The sequence below is a fragment of the Apteryx mantelli genome, chromosome Z (assembly GCF_036417845.1).
Source record: "Apteryx mantelli isolate bAptMan1 chromosome Z, bAptMan1.hap1, whole genome shotgun sequence".
Classification (NCBI taxonomy): domain Eukaryota; kingdom Metazoa; phylum Chordata; class Aves; order Apterygiformes; family Apterygidae; genus Apteryx; species Apteryx mantelli.
Window position 1 is genome coordinate 84,590,786 of NC_090020.1, and position 24,213 is coordinate 84,614,998.

At 47.0% G+C, this 24,213-nt stretch overlaps 1 protein-coding gene and 1 long non-coding RNA gene across 4 annotated transcripts in view; one reads left to right on the forward strand and one right to left on the reverse strand.

The window, feature by feature from the left end:
• On the forward strand, positions 1-9,147 carry LIPG (lipase G, endothelial type). 2 transcript variants are annotated; one of them, XM_067316061.1, is made up of 10 exons: positions 1-97; positions 270-466; positions 1,292-1,471; positions 2,090-2,201; positions 3,339-3,563; positions 4,011-4,253; positions 4,810-4,930; positions 5,500-5,718; positions 6,660-6,752; positions 8,050-9,147. In XM_067316061.1, exons 1-10 carry the CDS (start codon positions 1-3, stop codon positions 8,069-8,071), a joined length of 1,509 nt encoding a protein of 502 aa, XP_067172162.1. In that variant the 3' UTR covers positions 8,072-9,147. The 2 variants fall into 2 exon arrangements, with proteins under 2 accessions (XP_067172162.1, XP_067172163.1); XM_067316062.1 differs by lacking the exon at positions 5,500-5,718.
• Positions 5,630-24,213, reverse strand: part of LOC106487892 (uncharacterized) — a 26,886-nt gene continuing 8,302 nt past the window's right edge. The window contains exons 3-4 of one of the 2 annotated variants that reach the window (XR_010886950.1): positions 22,442-22,544; positions 5,630-5,699 (exon numbers count right to left, since the gene is read on the reverse strand). This is a non-coding gene — a long non-coding RNA (uncharacterized lncRNA). Of the gene's footprint in view, positions 5,700-21,701; positions 21,795-22,441; positions 22,545-24,213 lie in introns of those variants that run through there. The other variant, XR_001293134.2, reaches the window with a different exon arrangement.

Genomic DNA, 24,213 nt, shown 5'->3' on the forward strand with positions numbered 1-24,213 from the left:
ATGAGGAGGCTCGTCCTCCTGCTCTGCGCCGGCGTCACCTGCTGCATCGCGGCGGGGGCCGCTCCGCGGGCCGCGGAGGCGGCGCTGCTGGGAGGAGGTGGGTAGCGCGGGGCCGCGCGGTGCGGGGCGGCGTGTGCGAGGTGTCAGCGGCCGCTTGCCCGGGGCGCTGCGCGCGCCGGGGCAGGTGCCGGCGGGGGCCCCCCGCGGCTCGGCCGAGCGCAGCCCTCCGCGCAGCCTAACCCTCCCTCCCTCCCTCCCTCCGCTTCCAGATGCGGATCTGGCCCAGCTGTTGGAGGAAGCGAGGCAGCCGGCGGCGGCTCCCAAGCAGCGGGTGAAGTTCAACCTCCGCTCCTCGCCCGACGCCGAGGACGAAGGCTGCTACCTCGCCGTGGGCCAGGACAAGTGCCTGGAGGAGTGCAAATTCAACGTGACAGCTAAAACCTTCTTCATCATTCACGGCTGGACGGTGGGTTTGGAGGATCCTCTGCAGCTCGAGGCAATGCGTGGCTTGCGCCGCGCGCTTAGAGAGCCCGCGCTGTCCTGTGAAGTGCAACAGCATCCCGAATATGCGGCGTGCAGGACAGCTTTTCCCGTTGCAAGCGCTGCAGCCGCTCTAGCTATGCACGGAGCCTTTGCAGCAATGCAATGTCGCTCGTGCTTAAAACCCCTTGAAACCACCTAATTCATCTGCAGCCTTTCAGGACCGCTTTGTGTCTCTAATATGAATCTGGTAAAAGGAATTTGAGCGTTTTTCCTAAAAAGGCGACTAAGTAACCACTGTGAAGATGGTGCTTGACTTAACAAACACACAGACTTTCTGTAGTCATAGCTATGTGCCCACAGTCCTTACTTTTGCAGCTTGGGCTCCTCTCTAAAGAAAGAGAGGAGAAAAGTTTGTCAAGCTTTCTTCTTCTGCGTTTTGTGTAACTGAGGGTGTGGCATTAGTGGACTTATCCGCTCTGCCTGTGCTTATGCAAACCGAAATGCCAGGCCTGGAAAATAATTTTGCAATCCCTCAGAATTTCTGCAACTCTTGAGGACAGGGCAATAAGGTGGCAGGTAACAGTGCCTCTCCCTTCTCCCTTAAAAGGCAAGGAAGCTAATTGCTTCTAGTCTGTCAAAACCTGTTTTTCTTACACCATTAGTGAAGTGCTGAGAAGTGCAGGGCTTTGCAGAGAAGCATGTATCCAGGGTAAATATGTAAACTGCAAATGTACACCTGAGGGCAACCCTGTGGATGTGCAGTCTCAGTCCTGTAATTGGGAAAGCTAACGCTTGGGTCTCTTCGCAGATGAGCGGCATGTTCGAAACCTGGCTGGGCAGCCTGGTCTCGGCCCTTCAGGAGAGAGAGAAGGATGCGAATGTGGTGGTGGTGGACTGGCTGGCGCTTGCCCACCAGATCTATACGGATGCTGTGAACAACACACAGGCTGTCGGGAAAAGCATAGCCGGGCTGCTGAATTGGTTACAGGTAAAACCTGTGAGAACGGCCTCTGTTGTAATGGTCAATGAAGGACGGTTGCACAAGGGAACAGAATATGCACCACCTCTAATGCAAAGGCATGGTGTAATCCTAAACCCCAAGGCCTGGTGCAATGGTGCCTCCTGAGCTAAGGAAGGGAAGGACACCATCCTCCTGCATCTCTTCAGGTTGGCTTGGGGGTATGTGGCCCTGAGGAGCCTGAGCCATGCCAGTGTGGGAGCTGGGCACTAAAAGTTGGTGCCTGCTTGGCAAGAGGGGTGGAAAGGGGAAGGGATATGCCTGCAATGCTGAACTTGGAGCTCGAGTGCCCAGGAACCGTCCCTGGCCAGTATGAAGGTTGGCTGCTGCTGCCAGGTCTCTGGGGGAAGAGTGTTCCTAAAGAATATCCTAACTGGGATTGAAAGCTAGGTACTACAGTTGGGGCAAAAAGCAAGTGCCATGCAAACATGCATTGTGCATGTGTCTTGAGGAAACATGGGATGAATACATGTTTGTCTCCCCTGCTCCCTCCTGTCTAGTCCTAGAACTGGACTTCAAAGTCCTGCAGATAGGAGCTGTGCAGATGTTCTAAAAAACATCAACAAATTATCTTTTTTTTCCTTGCAGGAGAACCCGCTCTTCCAACTTCAAAATGTTCACTTGATTGGATACAGCCTTGGGGCCCATGTTGCTGGCTTTGCTGGTAACCATGTCCAGGGGACAATAGGCAGAATTACAGGTAAGTGACTTTTTCAGTGGTCTTCTACCTTTCAGTAGTGTTGTCTCCCTGGAACGTTTCCTGAAGAGGCTTATTTCTGGTATTGATGATGTGTTGCTGCAGGCTTGCTCATTCAGAAATGGCAAACATCCTACCTGTGGTGGTAGTGGGGAGCACGGCTCTCTCCACATGAGAGGAAAGCTCCTTGACATAGGATACCAAACGTAGGGAGGCCCATGAAAAGCCTCTTTCTGAGGACAACCTGGTCTTGAGTAGGTTTGGATGTTAACTGTGGGTTCAAAAGTCCAGCTTAGGCCCTTCCTATCCAAAGCCTCTTTTGAGGAGACACTGTTTCCATACTCATAGCTCAGATTAATGGAGGTGATAGCTGTTGGGTGCAGTTTGTCCCATGGAATGTTTGGCCAAAATCCTCTCTTTAATTTAATTAGAAGGTATGTTGAACAGAGTGCCTCTGATTCTGGAGGGAAAGATTTCAAATGTGAGAAGTTAGGACATGGTAGAAGGGGTTGTGTTAAGAGCCTAAATGTGATACTGGCAGTGAGAATTCCTTAGTCTGGCAATAAACCTGCATATTGGTTAAGTGGAAAAGGTGACTGTCTGGATCACCTAACAGTTACATGGAGAAATGGCTAAGGTGCACAATTTCAGGTCCTCAGTGAGGCTGAGGTTAATTTAAAGGCCAAAAACCCATCATGATCTCAGCTACAGGAACTACCTGCTGCTGCTTAAACTTTTATTAGTTTGTCCAATCTGAAAGTAGACTAAACATATCCAAAGTGGCCCTGGCCACTAGCAGTCTCTGGAATGCTAGACCTCTTCTAGTGTTCAGTCATCTGCCACCTCTTGAAGTGTCTCAGACTTGTTGCTTTCAGCAGGCAATGTGAAGCCATCACTGTACACAGAGCAGACCAATGCTAATACTGGGGTGTATCACACCTTAAGTGTTAGGAGACCTCTTCATCTCCTCCTTCAGTGAGCCCACGGTGAAGAGATGTGGGGACAGCACCCACAATGAGGCAGGGAACGTCTGCGTAGCATGTGGGTACGAGGAGGGCTCCTAGCAGCAGGTTCTTGGCTGTTGTGTATGAAATAACCCAAGTTCTTACCTGGTGTCTTCTGTGCTGTCTCTAACCCTAGGCTTGGATCCGGCCGGCCCTATGTTTGAAGGAGTGGACCCTAGCAAGCGCCTGTCCCCCGATGATGCTAGCTTTGTGGATGTCCTGCACACCTACACCAGGGAAACGCTAGGTGTTAGCATTGGGATCCAGATGCCTGTAGGCCATGTTGACATCTACCCCAATGGGGGAGACTTCCAGCCTGGCTGTGGACTAAGTGATGTCTTAGGAGCAATTGCCTATGGGAGTAAGTTCTCGTTACTTGTTTTGCCTCTGGCCAGTGTAGACTCCTCACACATAGACTGGGGTTGATGCTTGGGAATGATCCCATTTACGAGAACAGAGAACTACTTTTCCTTCTAAACTGCCTATTCTGCTGGAGATAGTTACTAGAAACTAGACCTGCTTTTAATTCTGAAGTAGCATGTTTTCACCCTAACACCTGATCAAAACCTCTGGTCCTCTCATGCTGGCTCTGGAATCCTCTTTAAAGCTGACTTCGTGATAGAGACTAAGTGATCGGTCTTCAAGTGTCTTGTGCTAACCTCTTTGAATTGCTGCTGTTTGAAAAATGTCAAATTTAGCCAAAATCAACTCCTGCTGGGCTACCAAAAGCTCAGCTCGCTATATCTTACGGCTGCCAGGGTGACAAATGCTTAAACAAAATGTATCCCTTGCAACTCTGCTCCTCTAGCTATTGGTGAAGTTGTTAAATGTGAGCACGAGCGGTCTGTGCACCTCTTTGTGGACTCCATTGTGAACCAAGATAAACAAAGCTTCGCCTTTCAATGTACTGATTCCAGTCGCTTCAAGAAGGGAATCTGCCTCAGCTGCCGGAAGAACCGCTGCAACGGCATCGGCTACAATGCCAGGAGAACTAGGAACAAAAGAAACAGCAAGATGTACTTAAAAACAAGAGCTGACATGCCATTCAAAGGTATGCTTTCTCTCTTAAAGAGCATGGTTTGATCTAAGAGTGAGGTGACACTTATATCCAATATTGAGACAAATGTAGAGGTGGAAGAGTAGCATTGCCTCCAAGCAGGGTAGCAACAGGCAGTAGAGCCTGTTGCTGTTACCTGGCCGCATTACTGCTCTGCAGCATCACTGTGCTCCTCCTCCACGTGGAATAACTGGGGCTCTGGCCATAAGGACACGCTGCCTTCAAAGCAGGAGTATGGCTTACACGCTCCCTGCTTGCAAGCCCACCTCCACCTTAGTGCGGTGTGAGGTTTGGAGAGCCCTCCCCAGCATGGACAGAAGGGGTCCTGCAGCTCCATCTGTTGTTGGGAAAATGTCAACTTTAATCAGAGGCAGAGCAGGAAAAAACTGATCCGTGATGTCTTGATATAGATATCTGTATGATGATAGACCCCTTTAGAAAGGGTCTAACCTTTGCCTGCCAACACCCTCTATTTAATGAAGAGCCATGCTTAACAACACTAGCTCTTTGCAAACTTGGCTCCATCTATGCTGCCCTTGTCTCCCTGCAGTCTACCATTATCAGATGAAAATGCATGTCTTCAGCTACAAAAGCTCAGGAGAGGCTGACCCCACCTTCTCCGTCACCCTTCATGGCACCAATGGAGACTCTGAACCCCTCTCTTTAGAAATGTAAGTAAACTGACCTATTGTGCTCGCTTAAAGAAGGTAACTGGGACTAGACAAGGACAAGGTGACATAACTCCTTTTCTTCCAGTAACGCTGACATTGCAACTGAGTCTAGCAGCCTCACTTCATTGCCGTTCAAAAACTTTTCATCAAGTAACTTAACTATAACTTATTGCTGCGAAAGCAATTTGATGTGCCCAATCCTCTACGCATTAGTCTTCATGGCTCGGTGTTGAAGGCCACCCCCCCCACCCCCCCAAATTTGGATATAGTCTGAAAGCACCTCTACCTCTGGAGGAGGTATTGACCTCTTTTAGCCTGTCCCAGAGGAAACACAAGGTATGAAATTCACCTTTAAGCTATGGAAAGATGACTGAGCCAAATAATTGATGCCTCCTATTAAACCAGCTATCCAAGTTCACTTTTTTAATGATATCAGTAATTAACTGGTGGCAGTTGAACATAAAGCACTTGATAAGCTGCAAAGGGCTGTCTTTAATGCCTTGCATTGAATGACAGCTTCTGGCACTCTTCCATAAGGAAGAAATGTTGAGTTGCTGCTTATCTTTCAGGATTGAGCAAATTGGCCTTAATGCCACCAACACCTTCCTGGTCTATACTGAAGAGGACATGGGTGAGCTTTTAAAAATAAAGCTCACCTGGGAGGGAACTTCTCAGTCTTGGTACGATCTGTGGAAAGAGCTTAAGAGTTACTGGTTTCGACCTCCAAAGTCGTCCCGGGAACTGCACATCAGACGTATACGGGTGAAATCTGGGGAAACGCAGCAGAGGTAAGTAGCTGTGTTAATATGCTGGTGAATTGACTTGAAGCTTCAAAAGGGAACAATATTCAGAATCCAGCAAGAACTGTGTGTGTTGGGAGCGGGGTTTGACCTTACCTGGTAGCCTGAACGGTCTTTCATGTTTAGTGTTACCAGATGATGATGCTTCCTCGTGGGGTAGGAGAGTGGGTTACTTGCCAACGTGAGGTTACAGACATTAAGCAAAGCTAGTCACTAGATCTGACATGCTCTGCTGCTTTATTTAAATTTTTTAACACTGTCTTTTGCCCTTGGGGATTGAATTAGTCTATTTTAAGATGGTTTAGATCATACCTGTAGGGTTAAAATAACAGTGCCAAGAACAAATACTAAAGCACACACGAGCATGGCTATTTTTGTTACATGCATAATTGCGCTGGCTTGGCAGAATGAGCTAGATCCAATAAACTATGCAACCAGTGCCATGGTAGCACCAACCACTTAAGCGCTATGTTGCTCCTTCTGGGATCTCTGTAACTGGAAGGCAACGTGAGGTTGCTCACTGGCAACCAACAAGCAGAGGTGCCAAGTGTGTAACAGGTCCCAAATCTTGTGTTAATGTTGTTCTGAAGGTAACCCAGATCTGCCAAACAACAGCAGTTGCTTTGACACTTTGCCCATCTTTCTCAGCTTTAAGCATCTCTTGTCATCTGTGGTAGTCTACATCCTATTTTCTGAAATCTAGGAAGCACAAGGGTAGTAGAAGCAAAGATCCCCATGTAAAATATGAAACTAGGAGAGGAAATATTGCATCAGCTACTCAACACAGCAATGGTGCATCAAGATGCTTCCTATAGAAAGTGTCAAACCAGACAACTCATCCTAGAATGAACATGTCATATGGATTACAGCTATATGTCACTCAGGCAGACAACAGGTAATTTCTCTTGACTTCTGATTCTTCCTCCTAGGTTTGCTTTCTGTGTGGAGGATTCCCAGATGACCAGTATATCTCCTGGTAAAGAGCTCTGGTTTGTGAAATGTGCAGATGACTGGCAAAAAAGGTAGGGGGAAACCAGCCAGGAGAAATCCTTTCTGATGCATGTGGCTAGGCTGGCATGAGTGGAGTCTTCCTTTAGAAGACTACTAGAACCTCCTTTTATTAAAAAACATGGATAAATTCTAGCCTGATTCCCAGCTATTAGATTTAACGGTAGCTAATGCATGCATGAAAATTAACTAGGTAGATAATTAAATAGTTAATTAGACACTATACTCATTTCTGGTCTCAGTTTGACTTCTTGTACCTTTTGGTGCTACCAAAACTCAAGATCCTTGCAACAGTGGAAAGCTAATTGGAGGCCCCTCACCAGGGTATATTAGTCCTGTTTACCTCTGGGGCACTCTTCCCAACACCTAGCATCAGTCCTTAGACTTTGAGGCTGGTTCCAGCAGGGACAGCTTGTTTGCTTTAACATGCCTCAAGCAATGCTTCAGATACACCCCTGTTAATTTGGCTAGATGACAGTCTCCTTCAGACTAGTCCCAGTGTCTTGGCTTCTCTTAAATCTCAATTTGTATACTTAGGGCTTTGACACTCCTAATCAAGAGACAAAGTGCTCCTCAGGTTAGGAAAACTCTGTGGAAGCAGTGCTTTGCACAACCTTCTTGGAAAGCAGAATTCAACTCAAGCGTGAGCTGATACTGTTCCAGGCTTGGCAGAAACCAGTAGGCTGTTACATGTACAGTAGCAAACAATTTAATGAATGAGACCCCTATGCAAAAACCTGCTGCTCTGCTGCAAGTACTGAAAGATCAAGCAAATGTTCCTGCAGGTACAATAAAAGGCTGCTTTGATATGCTTCTTGGTAACAGCCATAAAACAGAGGAATTGCTGGCAGATGTGCCCTTCCTGCTTGCTGGCAGAGCTCAGCTTTTGCAGGAGGCAGAGTAGAGCTGAGCTCCAAGCAGCCAGATTTCCAGGAAATGATCCTTCCTCCCTGAGCCCAGGAGCGATGACTGCTGTTGGACTCCCTGTTGCTGCCAAGTCCCTGAGAGATGAGAGTTCCCCACTTGGAGACTGTCTGTAAACATCTGTCTACCCTTGAATGGCTCTGAATAGACAGACTCCACCAAGACCTGTAATTTCTATTTGCAGCTATCTGCCCACTTGTGTGCATAATGTCAGCTTCATGTTCCCACCAAGTAGCTATTGGGCAAAGTGGGGTTTTTTTGACAGAATAAAATATCAACCTGTACTGTCTAAACCTGTTCCTCATGTCCCAGTGTTTCTTAGGAATTCTTTGTCTTGCTCTTAACCTCTGTGTTTAACCAGGTATTTTTTCTCTCTGCTTTTCTTAGGTCTGTCTCAAACTTGCTCTGAAGAATTCCCTGAAGACTCGCAACTAAACAGCCTAGATGCGCGAAGACCACACAAGTAAGGTGATACTCTGGCAAAAAATCTGGCTTGGTAGCACTTAAAACAGCTAGCTCTTCTGGACAAAACATCTTGGAACAGATGCAAGAAACTGAGAAGCAACAGATGGACTGTGGTCCTAGATCTAGAATAACTAAAACTGTTTCCCTTTTGTAGGGAGCCTGGTTTGTGCATTTAATCCTTCTCTTGATCTGTTACATTCTGCATTTCCTTCCTGCTCCCATTAACCAAAACTACAGATGAAACCTTTGCAGATCTAGACCTCAGCAATGATCTACTGGTCTGCCTGCCAGTGGAGTTGAGAAGATAACCATGTTAGCTGACCATCAAACTGTTGGTGACAGAGCTGCCAAGAATAAGCTAGTGTCTAGTGTAGGGGTTACTGTGAATCCTATAGCACTAAGGGCTGTGGGAAGATAAGACCATCAAACATGTAAAGTTTGTGTGGGGGGGGTATCTTTAGGGGAGGCAATGTGGAATAAGCACAATGCCACTTATCTCCAAGCTGTCTTATCTTCAAACTGTCCTTTACCTACCCTAAAAATCAGTTGCTGTATCTGGCTGATACTGAAATCTCTATAGGTCACCTTGTGGAGGAGCTCCATCCTCCCTGTGTCTAGGGCAAAACAAGATCCAGATACCAACTGATGGTGCTGGCAGCTGCCCCAGCGGGTGCCTGAACCAAGTGTGTGTGTTACTAAAGACTGAGCTTTTTGTAAAAGGCAAATGGCAGCTGTCCTGTTTTGGGAGAACTTTGCATTGGGCCTCTTAACTACTGAGAACGTGTTCGCCTCCATTCAAATGTTGCTGTAGTACCAGAGCATAATTAAGACCGTATTTTAGGCAAAGTACTTAACTGAGCCAAACAGACAACAGTCTACCCTCATTGCTGCAACATCCTAGCTGGATTCCCTGGTTCCCCATGAACTTGACTTTGTTCAAGTTGGACAGATGCTCTGCAGCTGTCCTAGTTGCTACAGCAAACCGGACCCTGTCAGAGGTGAACTAGCTCTTTTTGGGGTGGGGGGGAGGGAAGGAGACTTGGTCTAACAACTGAGACTGCTCTTGAACTTTGCTGTACAGAAAGGCAATCTCAAGCTGTGGTGCTGCCACATGCTGGACTGAGCTCTGAAGACTTAAGTCATTTGAGGCCTATGGTTGTCTGAGTTTTTTGTAGAACTTCAATCCAAGCAAAGCAAGCACATTTGGAGGCTTTTTTTTTTCCATGGTTTTATGCAAAGGCTTCAATAACTGAAGCCTTTCGTAAGTATTTGCGACTTGTCACTGTGCCATGCTTAAAGTGGTTTCAAAGCCCTATTTGTATATTGTGGTTTTTCTATGACTTAAAACATTATTTATTTCTCATGCTGTACATATGTAAAGTTTTAAACATTTTGGTTTTGAGTAACAGTTTTTATAAGCCTCGAGATGAAAATAAAGGGCTTTGTAAGAATCAGTTAAGTCTCGTTATTGAGATATATCCCATGCTTTGCCAGAACAGCAGTATATGGCCACAGAGACCAGCAGCCAGGTGTGTGCAGACCAGTAGGTGCCCTTACCTGGCAACTTTTTTCCAAGTCTCCTCTAAGTGGTGTTGCCCAGGTGGACTTGCTCTGCCCTCACATAGATGCTGAGGGTCCAGGAGTGGAGCCACCACAATACTACTGCTGCCTTTGGACAGGCAGATGCAGGCTTCTGCGGTCCTTGCTGTATGGGGCTGTCACCTCAGCGCTGCCCAGCTGGGAGCATGCTGGACTCTTAAGGCCAGTGTTGCTATTTTGCTAGACTAGCCAAAACAAGTTAGGACAGACTGCCTCCACTTCTCCCTGGTCCATTGACTTCCTGCACTAATGTGTGGGTTTTTTTGTTTTGTTTTATTCTTCCCTAGAATGTCACTTTTTCTCTGAAGTGTTTAACCTTTGCCTGACTTCTGTGGTTAGCCCATGGGTGACTACTTTAAGAAAACTGAGCAGTGGCTTAGCTTTTCCCAGCTTTACTACCAACTGCAGCGGCCACCCTATCACCTCTAAGGAAACCTCTCACGGTGATATGCCTATCTGTGACAAGCTGGTGGCACCAATCCAGCAGCAGCAGGACTTTGCAAACAAAGTAAATACCTCTGAGCTGTGAAAGATTTGCATCAAATTACTTAGTTAACCTCTTCCTGTGAAAAGCCAAGCAGTGGCTGATTGCAAAAGAAAACTGCAACTTTGCAGATTTGGCTGGTATTGCTATTTGATATGTTGAGCCCCTTCCCACCCACCCCCCAAGTATTCTGTGTGCCAGAGATCAAGTTTTGTCATGCTGAGCATGTGCATGGACAGGCCACTTAGCAAGCCAGCAACCTCACTGATACCAGCACCAGAAGTCGTTCCCATGCACCGCAGCTTATTTTGCCGCGAGATCCTCTCCCGTAGCAGTGACGGCCACATTGCACCTGCAGCGCTTCTGCTAGGGATAAATTCCCAGTGAAGGCAGACAAGCAGTGTGTCTAGACAGCTGCGACTGGGTTTTTGCAGGCTCTGAGCGCTGCCCCTGGATGCATCTGCCTCCCTGCACAGCAAAGGAAAGCCTGGGTCCTTCCCAAGCGAGGCAGCGAGTCCTACAGCCATCCCCAAACCCAGCGGTGAAAGATTCACTTCTATTGCCGGGTCGATCGAGCCCCCCCTCCCCCAGGTTTATGGGGAATAGCTTTTCCCCAGAGACACCATTCAGACGCACGCATCGGGTTGCGCCGAAGGTCAGGCTGTCTCCGGAGGAACAACGCTCCCTGCGCGGGGAATGCCTGGCAGCCGTTCCGCGTCCCCTCCCAGGGCTGCGCCGTCTCCCTCCCGGCATCCCTCCGGCCAAGCCCGCCCTGCTCACGGGGATGCGGCTGCAATTGCTGCACAGCTCTCCGAGGAGCGGCATGCTTTACCAGGATGCTTTTTTGGGAGCTTGGTTGTCCACCCTTCCCTGGTGTAACAACATCCCTTCGGCAGGTGCCATAAGCCCCAAGTGTGACTCAACTAGCCCAGGTCCCTGTGCAAGAGGTGCCATCCATCTCCAAGACAGTTTCCAAGTTACACACACACAAAAAAAAAATTTGTAGAATAAATTCAACACAACAGCTGTGTTGGGACAAAAAGACGAGCCCATTCTTTTGGGAACAAGAATTGCACATTTTTTTTTAGCAGCTTCCAATGCCAAAATAACACGGCAGCCCTGTTCCACCAGGTAAAGCTTGGTCCCCAAAGGCAGCCTCACCGAGAGGCTACTGCGACTGCCCAAGAAACCCGAGTGCCTGCTCCACAGACAACAACGGTAATGAGTTGTAATTTTACGCCTGTTCGAATGCTGACATTCCAACATAAATTATACAGCTCAGTGACTTCCAGGCAACACTAGCTAGCCCGGCAGCAAACACAAAGACTCTGGCCACTTCTTAAAATCCATGCGAAAGTACCAGGAGACTTTGCATTACACAGAAGGATGGGTAAAGCAGCTTCACCCAGAACTGACCCAAATTTAAAACTAAGACCACTTTATTGCTCAATTATTATACATATATATATACTTGCTGCTTAATCTCTATTTCTTCTGGCCTAGATTGTTTTGCAGATGTTTTGCACAGCTTCAGGATTTTAATGGCAAACCATCATAGAGGATGCAGAGCGCAAACACTCCAAATCCTTTTCCTCTGACATGTCTATAATGAGATCAGAAAAGGAGGAAAAGGGACCAATAAAGTAAGGCATTTCAGGCCATGCTGCTCCACCTCTCCAAGCCAGCTGTCCTAATTATTGCAAACAGGCAAACCAGTTCAGACAGAGTAAGAAATGACACAAGACTTGGACCAAACCTTAAGGCAAATCTGGTTGATTTTTTTCCTTATTTCCATACAGCTTTCCATATCCTGTTTTTGGCTGAAAACAGATGTATCCTACCAAATTGTCGAGCAAAAGGCCACATTGAGCTTAGCTGGAACTGAGCAGCTATACTGAAACAATCTTCCTCCTATGCCAAAAAAGCTGCAGATGATAATGAGAAGACCCTTGCTTTGACACACTCTATGAAACAGTGAGATTTGTCAATTCTTTGAATGACCCATTAAGGAACGCCTATGGAAAAGCTGGATTATATATTATCCATGTATTGCAATGGAGGGAACTTGCAACGGCAGATCTCAAAATATCAATTTGATAATGACGCTTGAAATTTTTCTCTCTGCTTCAGAAGCGTGGAGCTACCTGCTTTACAGATGAGTAAGTTTATGCAGAAAGTTTGCTGGTCTCTATAAACACAGTTTATTAATGTTGACTATTGTTGAGGAAGGCACATCCATGCCGTGAAAGGCACCACCGCAAGCGTCACTAACCCACACTGCTGTGGATAATGAGCTCCAAGCACAAGTGAAGGACAGAGCAGGTCTGCGGATGGGTTTGCAATGGGTCCAGGATGACCAACCACCAACCTGTGGTTACCCAGGCTGGCAGGACACTTGGGACCAAGCGTAGCATGACCCAGTGATCAGGAGGGGCTGCAATCCTCAACACGTTACTATGAGAATAATTCAAAATTAACACACAAACACAACAAAATCAACTGGTGGCACACCAGGATTAACAGCTTGGCCTTAAGAGTGCTCACACAGTGGCGGATACAAAACCCAGGTGTCTTGACCCTGGGCAACTGTTCAGCGTGCACCCTAGAAGAGCACCAGCACATGGTCTTCTCTTCCAAGCAGCTTTTGTGCACAGACTAATAGTTAAAGAGTTTCTTTTGCTTATTGAAGCTTTCTTCTGCTCATTCAGCCTGGTCTAAGGTGGTCTATACTCCCTCCGCCCCCCCCCTCAAATAATGTGCCAGAAGGTAAAAGAAACTAAAAACTAGGGATGTAACTAAGGTGTAGAAAGGGAGGGAGGGCCACTCAGCATCGCTAATGGTTATTATGGCAAAAAGGCTATTATTCAGGAAAGAAGCAGTGCTTTTACATATCGTACGTATTTTCCTTTATGATTTCAGTAAGTAAAGCCAAAGCAGGGACGTGTTAGCTTTTCTGTGAGTAACGTCTGCGAAGTTCCCCACCTGCTGAGAAGACAGTTGCTCCTCATCCCTCGCCATGCGTCCTGCCCAAGGTCAGGTTCACCCGCAGGGACGCTGCACAAACGATGAGCAAAGTTAAGCACAGGCACAGGTCCTCCCAGGCTGGGAATGCGAGGGCCCAGCTGGGGTCCCTTTGAAAGCAGCAGGAGTTTCTGCTCCGACTTCAGCGGAGGGTCGATGGGTTTTGACACCCAGAGAGGTGCTGGGCCAGGAGGGGGACGGAAGGAGAGCAGAAATGCCTAGGTGAGGGCACACGCCGTGCTTTGCACAACCGGTTGCAAAAGGCATAACTTTAGAAAATTAAAGCTTCATATATGTTTTTTCCTGTTTCTTCTTCCCATCAGCCTCAGTCACTGGCCTAAATTCCTGTCTTAAGTCCAAGCCACACACTGTCTCCAAGCCAGCTCCAGTAACAACATCAAAGTGCTGACCTAGACTGATTTAGCATTCTGGCCAACAGCTACTTAACAGGACACGATGAACTTTACATCTAGTGTATCTTTTCAAAACTGAGCCAAAAGAAGCTCCGGTTTTTCAATTTGATCCAAAGATCCTCAGTTAACCTTTGCTGTTCCAGAGCAGGGTTTTAGTATTCCTTAAAATTGTTCCTCCTTCCCCATTCAAAGACCAGGAGAAATGCCTGGGGAAAACCTGCCAGCTACCTGGGAGAAGCAACGAAACTTCTTGTATAAATGAACAAGGACGGAAATGGGGGGGGGGGGGGAAGCAACAAAAAAACCCAGAGAGGAGCATCTGTGTTTTCTGGTAGTCATTTCAGAAGTTACTAAGTAGTGGGAGGAAGAAGAGGGGGGGACAAAAATCAGATAGACTTACAATATTTATAGAGATATTATCTCCTTAAGATAATAATTGCTAATACTGGAAATAATTGTGACAGGAAGAGTACTCAGAAAGTTTTTCCGCTTAAACCAAAATTGTGTATTTCAAAAGAAATGATGAAGGCTGTGTTAATCCAGATCATATCACGTACAGGACATTGGAGCAAAAGCCAAACTGCTGTATATCATTAGTTTCTCATAACGGTATAGAAAAACTTTGCTTTTCTGTTAATTCTGTGTGACTAAAACTCCCCATATCTCACATCGTGTGAGAGGCTACCTACAGCTGTGTTTCTGCAGATGTTTCTCCTGCTGCCTGGCTGAGATCTGGGGGGGTTTTGCCCCTCAGCCCCTTTGGAGAGATGCAGATATTCTGGCAGAGCAGTAGAGCCTTGCAGGTAGCATCTGGGTCCTCAGCCCAGTTATTGAGCTATGGGAGGGGGACCCAGACCTGAATAACTGAGCCCAAATTGGGCCGAGCTGGAGATAATTGCTGGGCTGGAGAATTAAAACCCTCAGGGGTCTGAAGTCCAAGCTGCAGCTCCAGCGCAGAGCCAGTGCTTGCTGGTGCCCTCACTGTGGCTCGCCCCCGTGGGCAGCGCTCCACCACCACCCCGAGCTATGCCCCAGCCTGCCCCACAGCCCTGCTCTCCTGAATGAGGATCTGGGACACCTCACTACCAAGGGAGCAGGACAAGAAGACAATGTCCACGGTCTCCCAAGCCCAGCTCTTTCTCCTTTCATGCTTCGGTCTCTTCCTCCCCTCTTTGCTGCCTCCCCTGCTATCCAGGCTGTTAACTCCTCTGCACCATTAAGTTATGCTCCATCCAACTGACTCAACCTGATTATTCCCAACCAAACTGTCCAAATGTGTTATTACGCAAGAAATTCTTCCTACCACCTTTACCATTACTGAGGACCAGACTTAGGGCACAGAGCTCAGCTGAGGACAACACACATTTCAGCTTGCTCAAAAGCTCAGCTAACAACCTGAGCTAGCTATCATCTTCTTCCCACATGCTCACCCCTGCAAACTTAACTTCAGAAAGATTTAGAGCTCTTTCTCCCTCCTTAGGTGAGAAACAACCTAGTGCAGAAGCAAATCCAGTCTTTGCAACAGCTCTTTACCTGCTGCTGAATCTGGAGAAGCATACAGGACCACAGAGGGAGGAGATATGCTTGCAGGTGCCCAGGTGACCTCCCTGTGAGGAGCACAGGATGAGGAATAAAACATCCTCCCTTTTCTTTCCTACTCATTTTAGTACTGGTGTGAGGTCATGACCTACAGGTGGATGTGTTACAGCCCCATTACCAAAGCCCTGAGCAGACCATCAGGTACTGCTGCAGAATGGACCACCAGGAAAGTTTGAACGAGGGCAGAGACAACCGTGGTCAGCTGAGCTGAGGGCATGGTGGCCTAGGGCTGAGACACTTGAGGAGCCATCACTCCCACTGCAGAGCAGAAACCACAAACGTGCAGAGCGACTGGGGTGATAACTCACTTCAGCTGGTGGAGGTGTTACCTGGGCTCTCTGCACCCCTGCGCTTCCAGAGCCAACAGACATAAGCAGCTAAGATCAGGGAGGTGTTTTTGCAAGATCTGTCAATAAAGAGTGATTAAAGGCAGCCTGCCTGGTGTCAGACCAGCCTCTGCTCCCTGCGGTAACACCTGGGTGAGCCTGGAGGTGGCATGGGGCCATGTGGCTGCAGGTGGTGTTAGTCACCTTGCAAAGCCAATACAACACATGAGTGGAAGTACCACCATGAGCAGGCAAAGGGAGCCCAGGCTGGATGCACTGAGCCTGTGCCAAGACACCCAGGAGGTGATAGGTATTTCAATGCCTTCCTCCTCCATATCTTTAAGGATCATGGCTTGAGCATCCTGAAAAAAAATGCTACTATTCACAGCAAGAATATCCTTTCCCGAGAAATCCCCACAGACTAGCTGGTGTTATAGTGCTAGCTGTTACAGCAGCACCTTTGAAAGGACACATGTGATGAGAGGTCACCTCCCACGTGCTTCTAGATGATCATCAGGTGGCAATCGAATCCCGCCGTTACCCAAACAGTGCTCGAGGCCAGTTTGACAACTAAAGGTGATGGACGGGCTCCTTCTCTAGCCAAACTCCCTGCCTCGTGCAGGGGGGTCCAGAGTTGCTGCACAGCAGCAGCCCGTTGCTCCCTGTTCACTCCGTCAATTTGGTTCATCAACCAGGATAAAGCATCTTGCGGGATCCCACCGGCTTTATGCCCGCTTGAGCCCCGGCCCAGGGAACTGAAAAAGCTGCTCCTTGTCGGGGGCAAGCTGGGGCTGATTTACTGCCCTGCGAGATGGGCGCAGGAGCAAGCTTGTTTGTTGGTAAACTGAGGATGATTTATTCCTCCTATTAATTCCGTATCCTTCAGCAGGCACGGTACGTCTGCACCATTCAACAGCCCCTTTATTTATTATTTTATTCCTGGATGCTCTGTCTTTTGAACAAAGATGTGCATTGTTCTACTCTCTGGCTGACAAACAGACACTGTTTTTTTAAATTTCTGCTGGGTTGTTTTCTCCTGGTTGTGCTGAATCAGCTTTTAACTTCCACTAAAAAGCTTTTTATTTAAAAAAAAGCAAAATCTGTTTTTCTAATCCCACTGATTTACCTTCTTAAACAGCTTCAACAGCATTTTGTTGCTCCAGCAAACCAGGATGCTGTTTGCACCAGACTACCCCGACTGCTCTGCCTATAGCGCGCCATCCCCAAGCTTTACAGCGACCGAGGTCAAGAAACAAAATGAGAAACCAAGCCTGCGCTTGGGCATGTACCGACGCAGCTTCTTCAGGAAGCTAGCTTTCAGGAAAAAAGATCTCGGCACACACTGCACTTAGAACTGACCCATTGCAAAACAGACATCAAGCATCTCTCTCCTGGGTACTCGACTCCTGTTGCCTGTCCAGAATCTCGGGAGATTGCGCTGAAGCAATCGCAGATAATATTTTGACTGGGCAGGCTGACCACAAAAAGGGTCTTGGGTTATAATAGAGAACAGCAAAGTAGATCCAAGGTTGGTTGTCAACAGTGATACTTAAGGACAACCTTGAGGTCACAGTCTAACCCAGACATACCAAGGGTATTATAAACACCTCGGCAAACCGCTGAAACCAGACTCTGAGGCTGCTCGTCCCTGTTCCTACAGCTTGAAGCTTACCTAGGTATCCAGGGCTTGAGCAGAGGAAACCCCTCCATAGCAGTCCTGTAATGGCCTCTTCGAGCTGCACCTACTGCCGACAATTACTGGTGAAACTGCTTCAGGGCTGGACACGTGCGGCGTGTAGACGTTCACCAGGGGAGAAAGGCTGTTGTTGGCAACCCAGACTGGCTGAAGGTGATTTTCAGAGGTGAAACAAAAAAACTACTTAAAAACAGACAGCTGTTTATGCTGGCCCCAGATCGAGCTTGTGGTTTCTCTCTTTGAGCTGCAAGTCCGATGGCTTACAACAATTATATTGCAGAACTGCAGCAAATGCAAGCTGATGTCGTGGCGCGTGTGACAGCTACCGAGGGAGAGCGCCCATGTGCCAAGTGTGACCCCGGTGATCAGTGTGGCAGTCGTGTGCACAGCTGTGTGTAAGCACAAGTTACCATAAACCGAAAGATGCAGAGTCCTTCTCTGCCCCACCGTGTGACATCAAAGGCCCTGGGGTACCATCAGCACTGGCCAAGTGTGGAAAAAGGACATGCTTACTTGGCATCTATAAACTTTTTAAACTCTGGTATCAGAGATCCTTCTTCATCTTAGTCTGCAGAAAAAAATAGTCCCTGACACTGGGTCACTGAGCGATAGCTCTGAATTCCCTGCCTCTGGGATACAATCTGGTTTCCAGCATGTTATTTACACCCTCAAGTGAATACTCCAGAAAAGGAGCATTACTGATTTGGACAGCTAAGACCCCTTACTAATTCTGCAAGGCTACGGGACAACCTCCCACCAGTCACTGGGATAAAACCAACTTGCTCCCCTGATACATGCCAGCACCCTTGGGCAACAGCTGGGAGAAGCGGTCCCCAAGCATCTCCTTAGGAGCAGTGCTGAGACTGGGGCTCATCACATCGAAGGGGTCATTTGCTGTCAGACTAGAGGCCCAAGCCTACAAAAGGGCTGATAAAAAAGAATGAGGAAAAATACTAGCCAACACCAGTGGTCATCGATGCTTAGAGTGACTTCTGCAAATCTTACATGATTGCAAAAGTTCTTGATGTCAAAAAGCAAGTGGTTTCAAAAACTACAGCATTTTGTCTTGTTTATCAACTCTGGCAACAGAAGTTTTGTCACCTGGGGAACTCTAGGAAGGAAAGTAATGCATTTTAGTGCTTATGTAATACAAATTAAACTGGAAGCAAAGGAAAGAGGTGACAGATTGTGACTAGTGAGTAATTTTCTACAGACAGTTGGCATCCCTGGACCATCATCTGAGAACAGCTGGGATTGAAAATAAGTGAGGAAGAGTTAGGAAGATGGATTTCATGCTTCATCTTGATCACCTGCTTTCCATCTGCACAGAAGGCCCTTGGAGGACAAAGACACAAGAGAAAGCCTGAAAGAGTAACAAAAGAACTTGCAGGATGACCACAGATAAAGCATTTTTCTCTACCTGTGACAATACATCTTGTCTTATTCATATTGTCCTTCTGCAGGCCAGGCCAGAGTCCTAAGATAACTCAGGAGTCTAGTTGGAGGCCTGTAGCTAGCGGTGTCCCCCAGGGGTCAGTACTGGGTCCAGTCTTGTTCAACTTCTTCATCAATGACCTGGATGAAGGCACAGAGTGCACACTCAGCAAGTTTGCTGATGATACAAAACTGGGAGGAGTGGCTGATACACCAGAGGGCTGTGCTGCCATTCAAAGAGACTTGGACAGGCTGGAGAGGTGGGCAGAGAGGAACCTCATGAAGTTCAACAAAGGCAAGTGCAGGGTCCTGCACCTGGGGAGGAATAACCCCATGCAGCAGTACAGGTTGGGGGTTGACCTGCTGGAAAGCAGCTCTGCTGAGAAGGACCTGGGAGTGCTGGTGGACACCAAGTTAAACATGAGGCAGCAATGTGCCCTTGTGGCCAAGAAGGCCAATGGTATCCTGGGGTGCATCAGGAAGAGTGTTGCCAGCAGGTCGAGGGAGGTTATTCTCCCCCTCTACTCAGCCCTGGTGAGGCCACATCTGGAGTATTGTGTCCAGTTCTGGGCTCCCCAGTACAAGAGGGATGTGGCACTACTGGAGCAAGTCCAGCGAAGGGCCACAAAGATGATTAGGGGACTGGAGCATCTCTCTTATGAGGAAAGGCTGAGAGAGCTGGGCCTGTTTAGCTTGGAGAAGAGAAGGCTGAGAGGAGATCTTATCAATGTGTACAAGTATCTGAAGGGAGGGTGTCGAGAGGATGGGGCCAGACTCTTTTCAGTGGTGCCGAGCGACAGGACGCGAGGCAACGGGCACAAACTGAAACACAGACAATTCCGTCTTAACTTTTTTTCTAAGGGCTGTATTTTTAAGGTGTTCAGGTGCCAAAAGAAGCAGGTGGGAACAGTGTGGGATCTCCAAAATTGCTGTCTTCAAAGGACTCTTCCAGTGATGTGGAGGGTGTGGCCCCTCAAGAATCTGCCCCTCGTTGGAGGATGTTGGCTGAACTTCCCTTTATATTCATCAGTCTGCCATTATTGTGTATGTTATTCTTTGAAACAGCCAGACACCACATCTAAGATAGTAATACTCATGCCTAGAAGCCCTTTTCTAAGGCAGAAGCAACCAAACCACAGCTAAAGCTGCAGCCCCAGACCAGTTCTCCAGCATGTTTGTGAACATTCCCGCCAGAACGCCACATTTTATGGATGTTGTGGTCGATGCTTTCACTCATCAAGATTTCACTCATGACTCATCACTCAGGAAACACAGGTTTTTAACAGGAGTTTCTAAATACATGGGAATTCTTAGCTGAGCACCCAAGAATTCTAGATGTTTAGATTAAAAAAAAAAAATTTCTCAAGTCTACGCTCACTGGACTTTGTGTCAACCCTACCCTAACTTTTTTCTCCTACCTCCTAGCAAAGTTGGCCCAGTAAAGTGAAAGGACACTAGAGCAGACCTCGAACTGCAATAAGCTCTGGTTGCCTTTGCTGTGAAACTCAGTGAGTTCTGTTTATTAAAAAGGCGCTTCAACTTCCAAGAGTAAAAAATGAAGGAAGTAGCTGAGCCATCTCTGTGGCAAGTTTGGTGGGTGGATCTGCTTCCTTGGAAGCAAACCATACCTGGTGGATCTCACGTTAGGAGTTATTGGGACTTCCCAGGCAGAAATACGCCTGCCTGCAGCGCGAGGGATGTACCCAATCTTCTGTGCATGAGCTGCAGGGACAACCTCCGGGACCATAGGGAAGTCCTCATGTCCTAAGTGCAGGTGCATGCATGAAGGTCACGGACACACACATGCTGTACTGGTAATCTGCACGTGTGCAGCAAAGCTCACAGATCCAGGGAACACAGTTTTGCTGCTAGGAGCACAGTATTACGGTGCCTGCCCAGCCAGTCTGATACGTCCCTCACACATCAAGTGTGAAGCTCGTGGGCTGCGCCAGTGCATATGTGTTGCGTACATCTGAGATTCCTGGTCAGAGCAATCCAGACCATCCGACCTGGATATGCATCCTGAGCTACTACTTTGTTCCTTTTTCAGTTATGTTGAGGTTGTCCTCACCCAAAACACTTCTTAATACATTGTAATGACTTTCGGCATTGACTTTTCTTTTTTTCATCTAAAAAATATTAATTGACATTTTCTACCTACCCTCTTTTCAATTATAAAATACTTTATCACTCAGGGTCTGTTTAGGATTTACCCCACATGTGGAGAATATGCATTTGGCCTACCTGCATCCTAGGGAGGTTCTTACAGCAGTGGGGAATCAGCTTGGAGAAGAAGGAGGGTTTCCCCGTGGCTGCAGAGCAGAGAGAAGGAAGTGTTGCATATGCAAACCTACTACTTGGCATGATTTTATCAGAAGTAAAACATCTATATCCAAGCTGCTTTCTAGAGGAAAAATATTTCTATGGAAATCAGGCTGGAAGATTAAAAAAAATTAGCAACACGCTTCGGGACTGGTTATGGAGCCTGTGCTCAGGCTGCTCAGCCCACAGAAAGTCAGAAGAGGGAACAGAAGTTCTGGTGTATTTTGTTGATGGGTTTGTGGTTCATAGGCGGCTGCTCAGGGCAACTACAGTGTTATCGCTTGACCTCTCAGGCCCATCACAGATCTCCTCTTCTAGGAGATCTATCAAATGTCAGAAAAAATTTGGAGCTGTAACTTTCATAAGGAGAAGGAAAAAGCCTCTCTGAGTATCAAATGGTACCAGATATCCAGGCAGAAGATAGAGGAGACCAAGCCAAAGCCTGGGGGACACTGTGCATAGCTATTTGAACATACGTGATGTGGAAAATGCGCAACTGTAAGTGGTGCATGACTAATTAAAAATGGAAGTAAAGTCTAAAAGTGGCAGAAGAAAGGAAGGGAGCAAACAACTGAATGAAAGTAGAGAAGAAGAGAAGTAGAAAAGAGAACAAAAGAAAAATTGAAAACTGGCTATTGAAGAATATATGTATGAGTCATAAAGCTTCTCTCTACCGAGTTTGTTTGTACTCTGGGCAGGTTTTCAAGCTGATGAATCGTTTCTTTGGTGTCTTTGGCTGGGACCAGGCATAAGACATATACGGTGTACCCATTCTGAAAGATAACGCGTAGAGTGATTTCTGCTGTATCTGGCGGCCAAATTACAAACTCCCAATCCCTCTGACCAGGACGGTGGATGGAGGTGACAGAGTTTGTGGTAAATATATTCATGTGACTGGAGAGGAATGAAGGCCTGAGCAGCTCTGCTCTTTGCTGGCGCTTTTTCCTCCAACTTGCTCCCAGGCTGCTTCCTCTACAGAACCAGTAAGTCATGCTCTATGCAAAATCTGCAGACCCGAGAAGGTGGCATTGCCGATCTCAAGAGAAGCAAAATTATTATTAATAAATAGATATAACTCCCAGTGGGGCAAATGGCAGAAAGTGAGGCTTCATTTAGTAACGCTTGAGATGCCTTTTTCAAAAATAGCTCTTCAGAGCACTCCTTTTAGACCTAGTAAATACACAGGATGTGCATTAACATGCCTAAGTGAGAGATTTTTGCTCATGGGCTATTGCAATAAAAACCAAGGTATCTTTTACATGAAACCAAGTGGAAGAAGTTAGCTGAGCAGAACTAATATATGTATTTTAAACCCAGTGCCTCAAGGCTACTGTAGCTTTTAGGGACTTGTTTAAGAAAAGCTCCTGTTGTTATGCTGAAGATACAGTATACCCACTGGTATGTCCTTAAAAACGCTTACCTAGTGAATTCAGAAACATGTCTTCAGGTGCCAGAGATACCATTTTCCAGTCAGATCTGGCATGTTCTTTCCATGTTAAATAAATTTCTGCCGTTTGTTTGCTCTGCAAAATAAGGTAAGATAAATGTTAAGAATAGTTTGCTGTCCACAGTCAAGCTATTCCTTGTGTAATGATAAGCTCATCTGACCTCATTTGTATCACAGGCAATATATTTTCATCCACTTCAGCCCAATGCCTTGACAAAGTCCATTAAAGAAAGACTTTCTTACTGATTGACCTCCATAAAGAGACAGAGCACCCATCATTTCCTGCATCTCTCTGTCCTAAGGGCTAAACACCCAATTACTTTCAATTTGAATTATGCATCTCAGCAACCACCAGCAGACTTTTTGCATTCTTTTTTCCTAGATTAAAGATGTATTTACTAATTAGAACTTTCTCCTGTGGAAATATTCCCTTACGTAGTCAAATCTCCCCTTAATCATCGTTCTGATTCAATAAATGGATCAAGCTCTTTAAACACAGCACAGTGATGCATTTTCCCACCCCTTTTCTGTTGTCTCAACCCAACCCAAATTTTGTGTACTCGCTCCTGAACCTTGCCTAATTTGTCAACATTCTTAGGAGTATCAGTATCAATGGAGCTGAAATATTGGTCTAACTGTTGCTATATACAATGGGGAAACAATTATCCCTGGTAACTCCTCCACAATTTTGACACTGAGGTCCTTTTCCCCTTTTTCCTAAAAAAATCACAATGAATTCTTCAGCTCTGATGACAGCTGAGGTTTAGATCCAAGCTGCATGCCTGAAATTGGGATGTGCAATATCTGACCTGTTGGCATGTAATCTCCTCCAGGCTCCTCCAGCTCACCTGTGCTGCAGCCCACTTAAAATCTTCTTTATGGACACAGGAAATAGCACTGAAATCTTTACCAGTTTCCACGTGGTACAAAGAGGCCTTAGCAAAGTCAATGTGTCTTACATCTATTATTTGCCTTTATCAACCAAAAATCGTAATTTCCTCAAGGAAATAGGGTCGTTTTGACAAAAATCCACTTCCCACAAACAAGGATGCTGGTGTTAGAGCTATAAAGCAGCCCAGTCACCAAACTGCTAACCTGGGTTCATCCCTCCCACCGAAGCTACAGGACGTTCTGCTGGGGGAGGGGATGCTCTCCCATGGAAGTTTTCTGCCCCAAATACCCAAATATTCACCAGCATACAAAACTGAACTCAGACCAGGGCTCCCCAAAAGTGCTTTTTTTCCTCTCTGGGCCAAAAGAAGGACTAACTCCAGAAAGAGGTATGGAGGAAGACCTACCTCAGACCAGTCTGTAACTAGGTGCTGGATATCCAAGATCAAATTCTTGCTCTGAATCATGGAGAAAATCAATTTGAACCTGAATCTCCAGAGCTCCAGCTGGACGTGGTAAGCCTTGGGCTACCAAATATAATAGAAAGAAGACAGAAGGAAGGAGTTTTCTGTGAAAAATGGCTAATTTGGGCTCAGTGCCCACCTGCAGAGCAGTTGCAGAGGTGTGACCCCTGAAGGTCCAGCCACATCTCCCCACAGCTCCAGGCATAGGCACCCATCTGCTTGCAAGGGGAGAGATGAAGGCAATGCTGCTCAGTCTTCTTGGAGGATCCAGGCTGCAAGGACATGACATGGGACCCAAAGGCCCGTAGTCAGATGCAAGGTTATCCCACAACAGGGCAGTATGAGGAAAAAAGGGAGCAGATCTCATGGGGTCTGCACACCCGTGTGCAC

Bases quoted from the DNA above. Each gene is read 5' to 3' on its own strand.
- LIPG (XM_067316061.1), top strand. From the start codon at position 1: ATGAGGAGGCTCGTCCTCCTGCTCTGCGCCGGCGTCACCTGCTGCATC. The intron at 467-1,291 runs GTGGGTTTGGAG...GTCTCTTCGCAG, and splicing joins TCATCATTCACGGCTGGACG to ATGAGCGGCATGTTCGAAAC. The intron at 5,719-6,659 runs GTAAGTAGCTGT...TCTTCCTCCTAG, and splicing joins TCTGGGGAAACGCAGCAGAG to GTTTGCTTTCTGTGTGGAGG.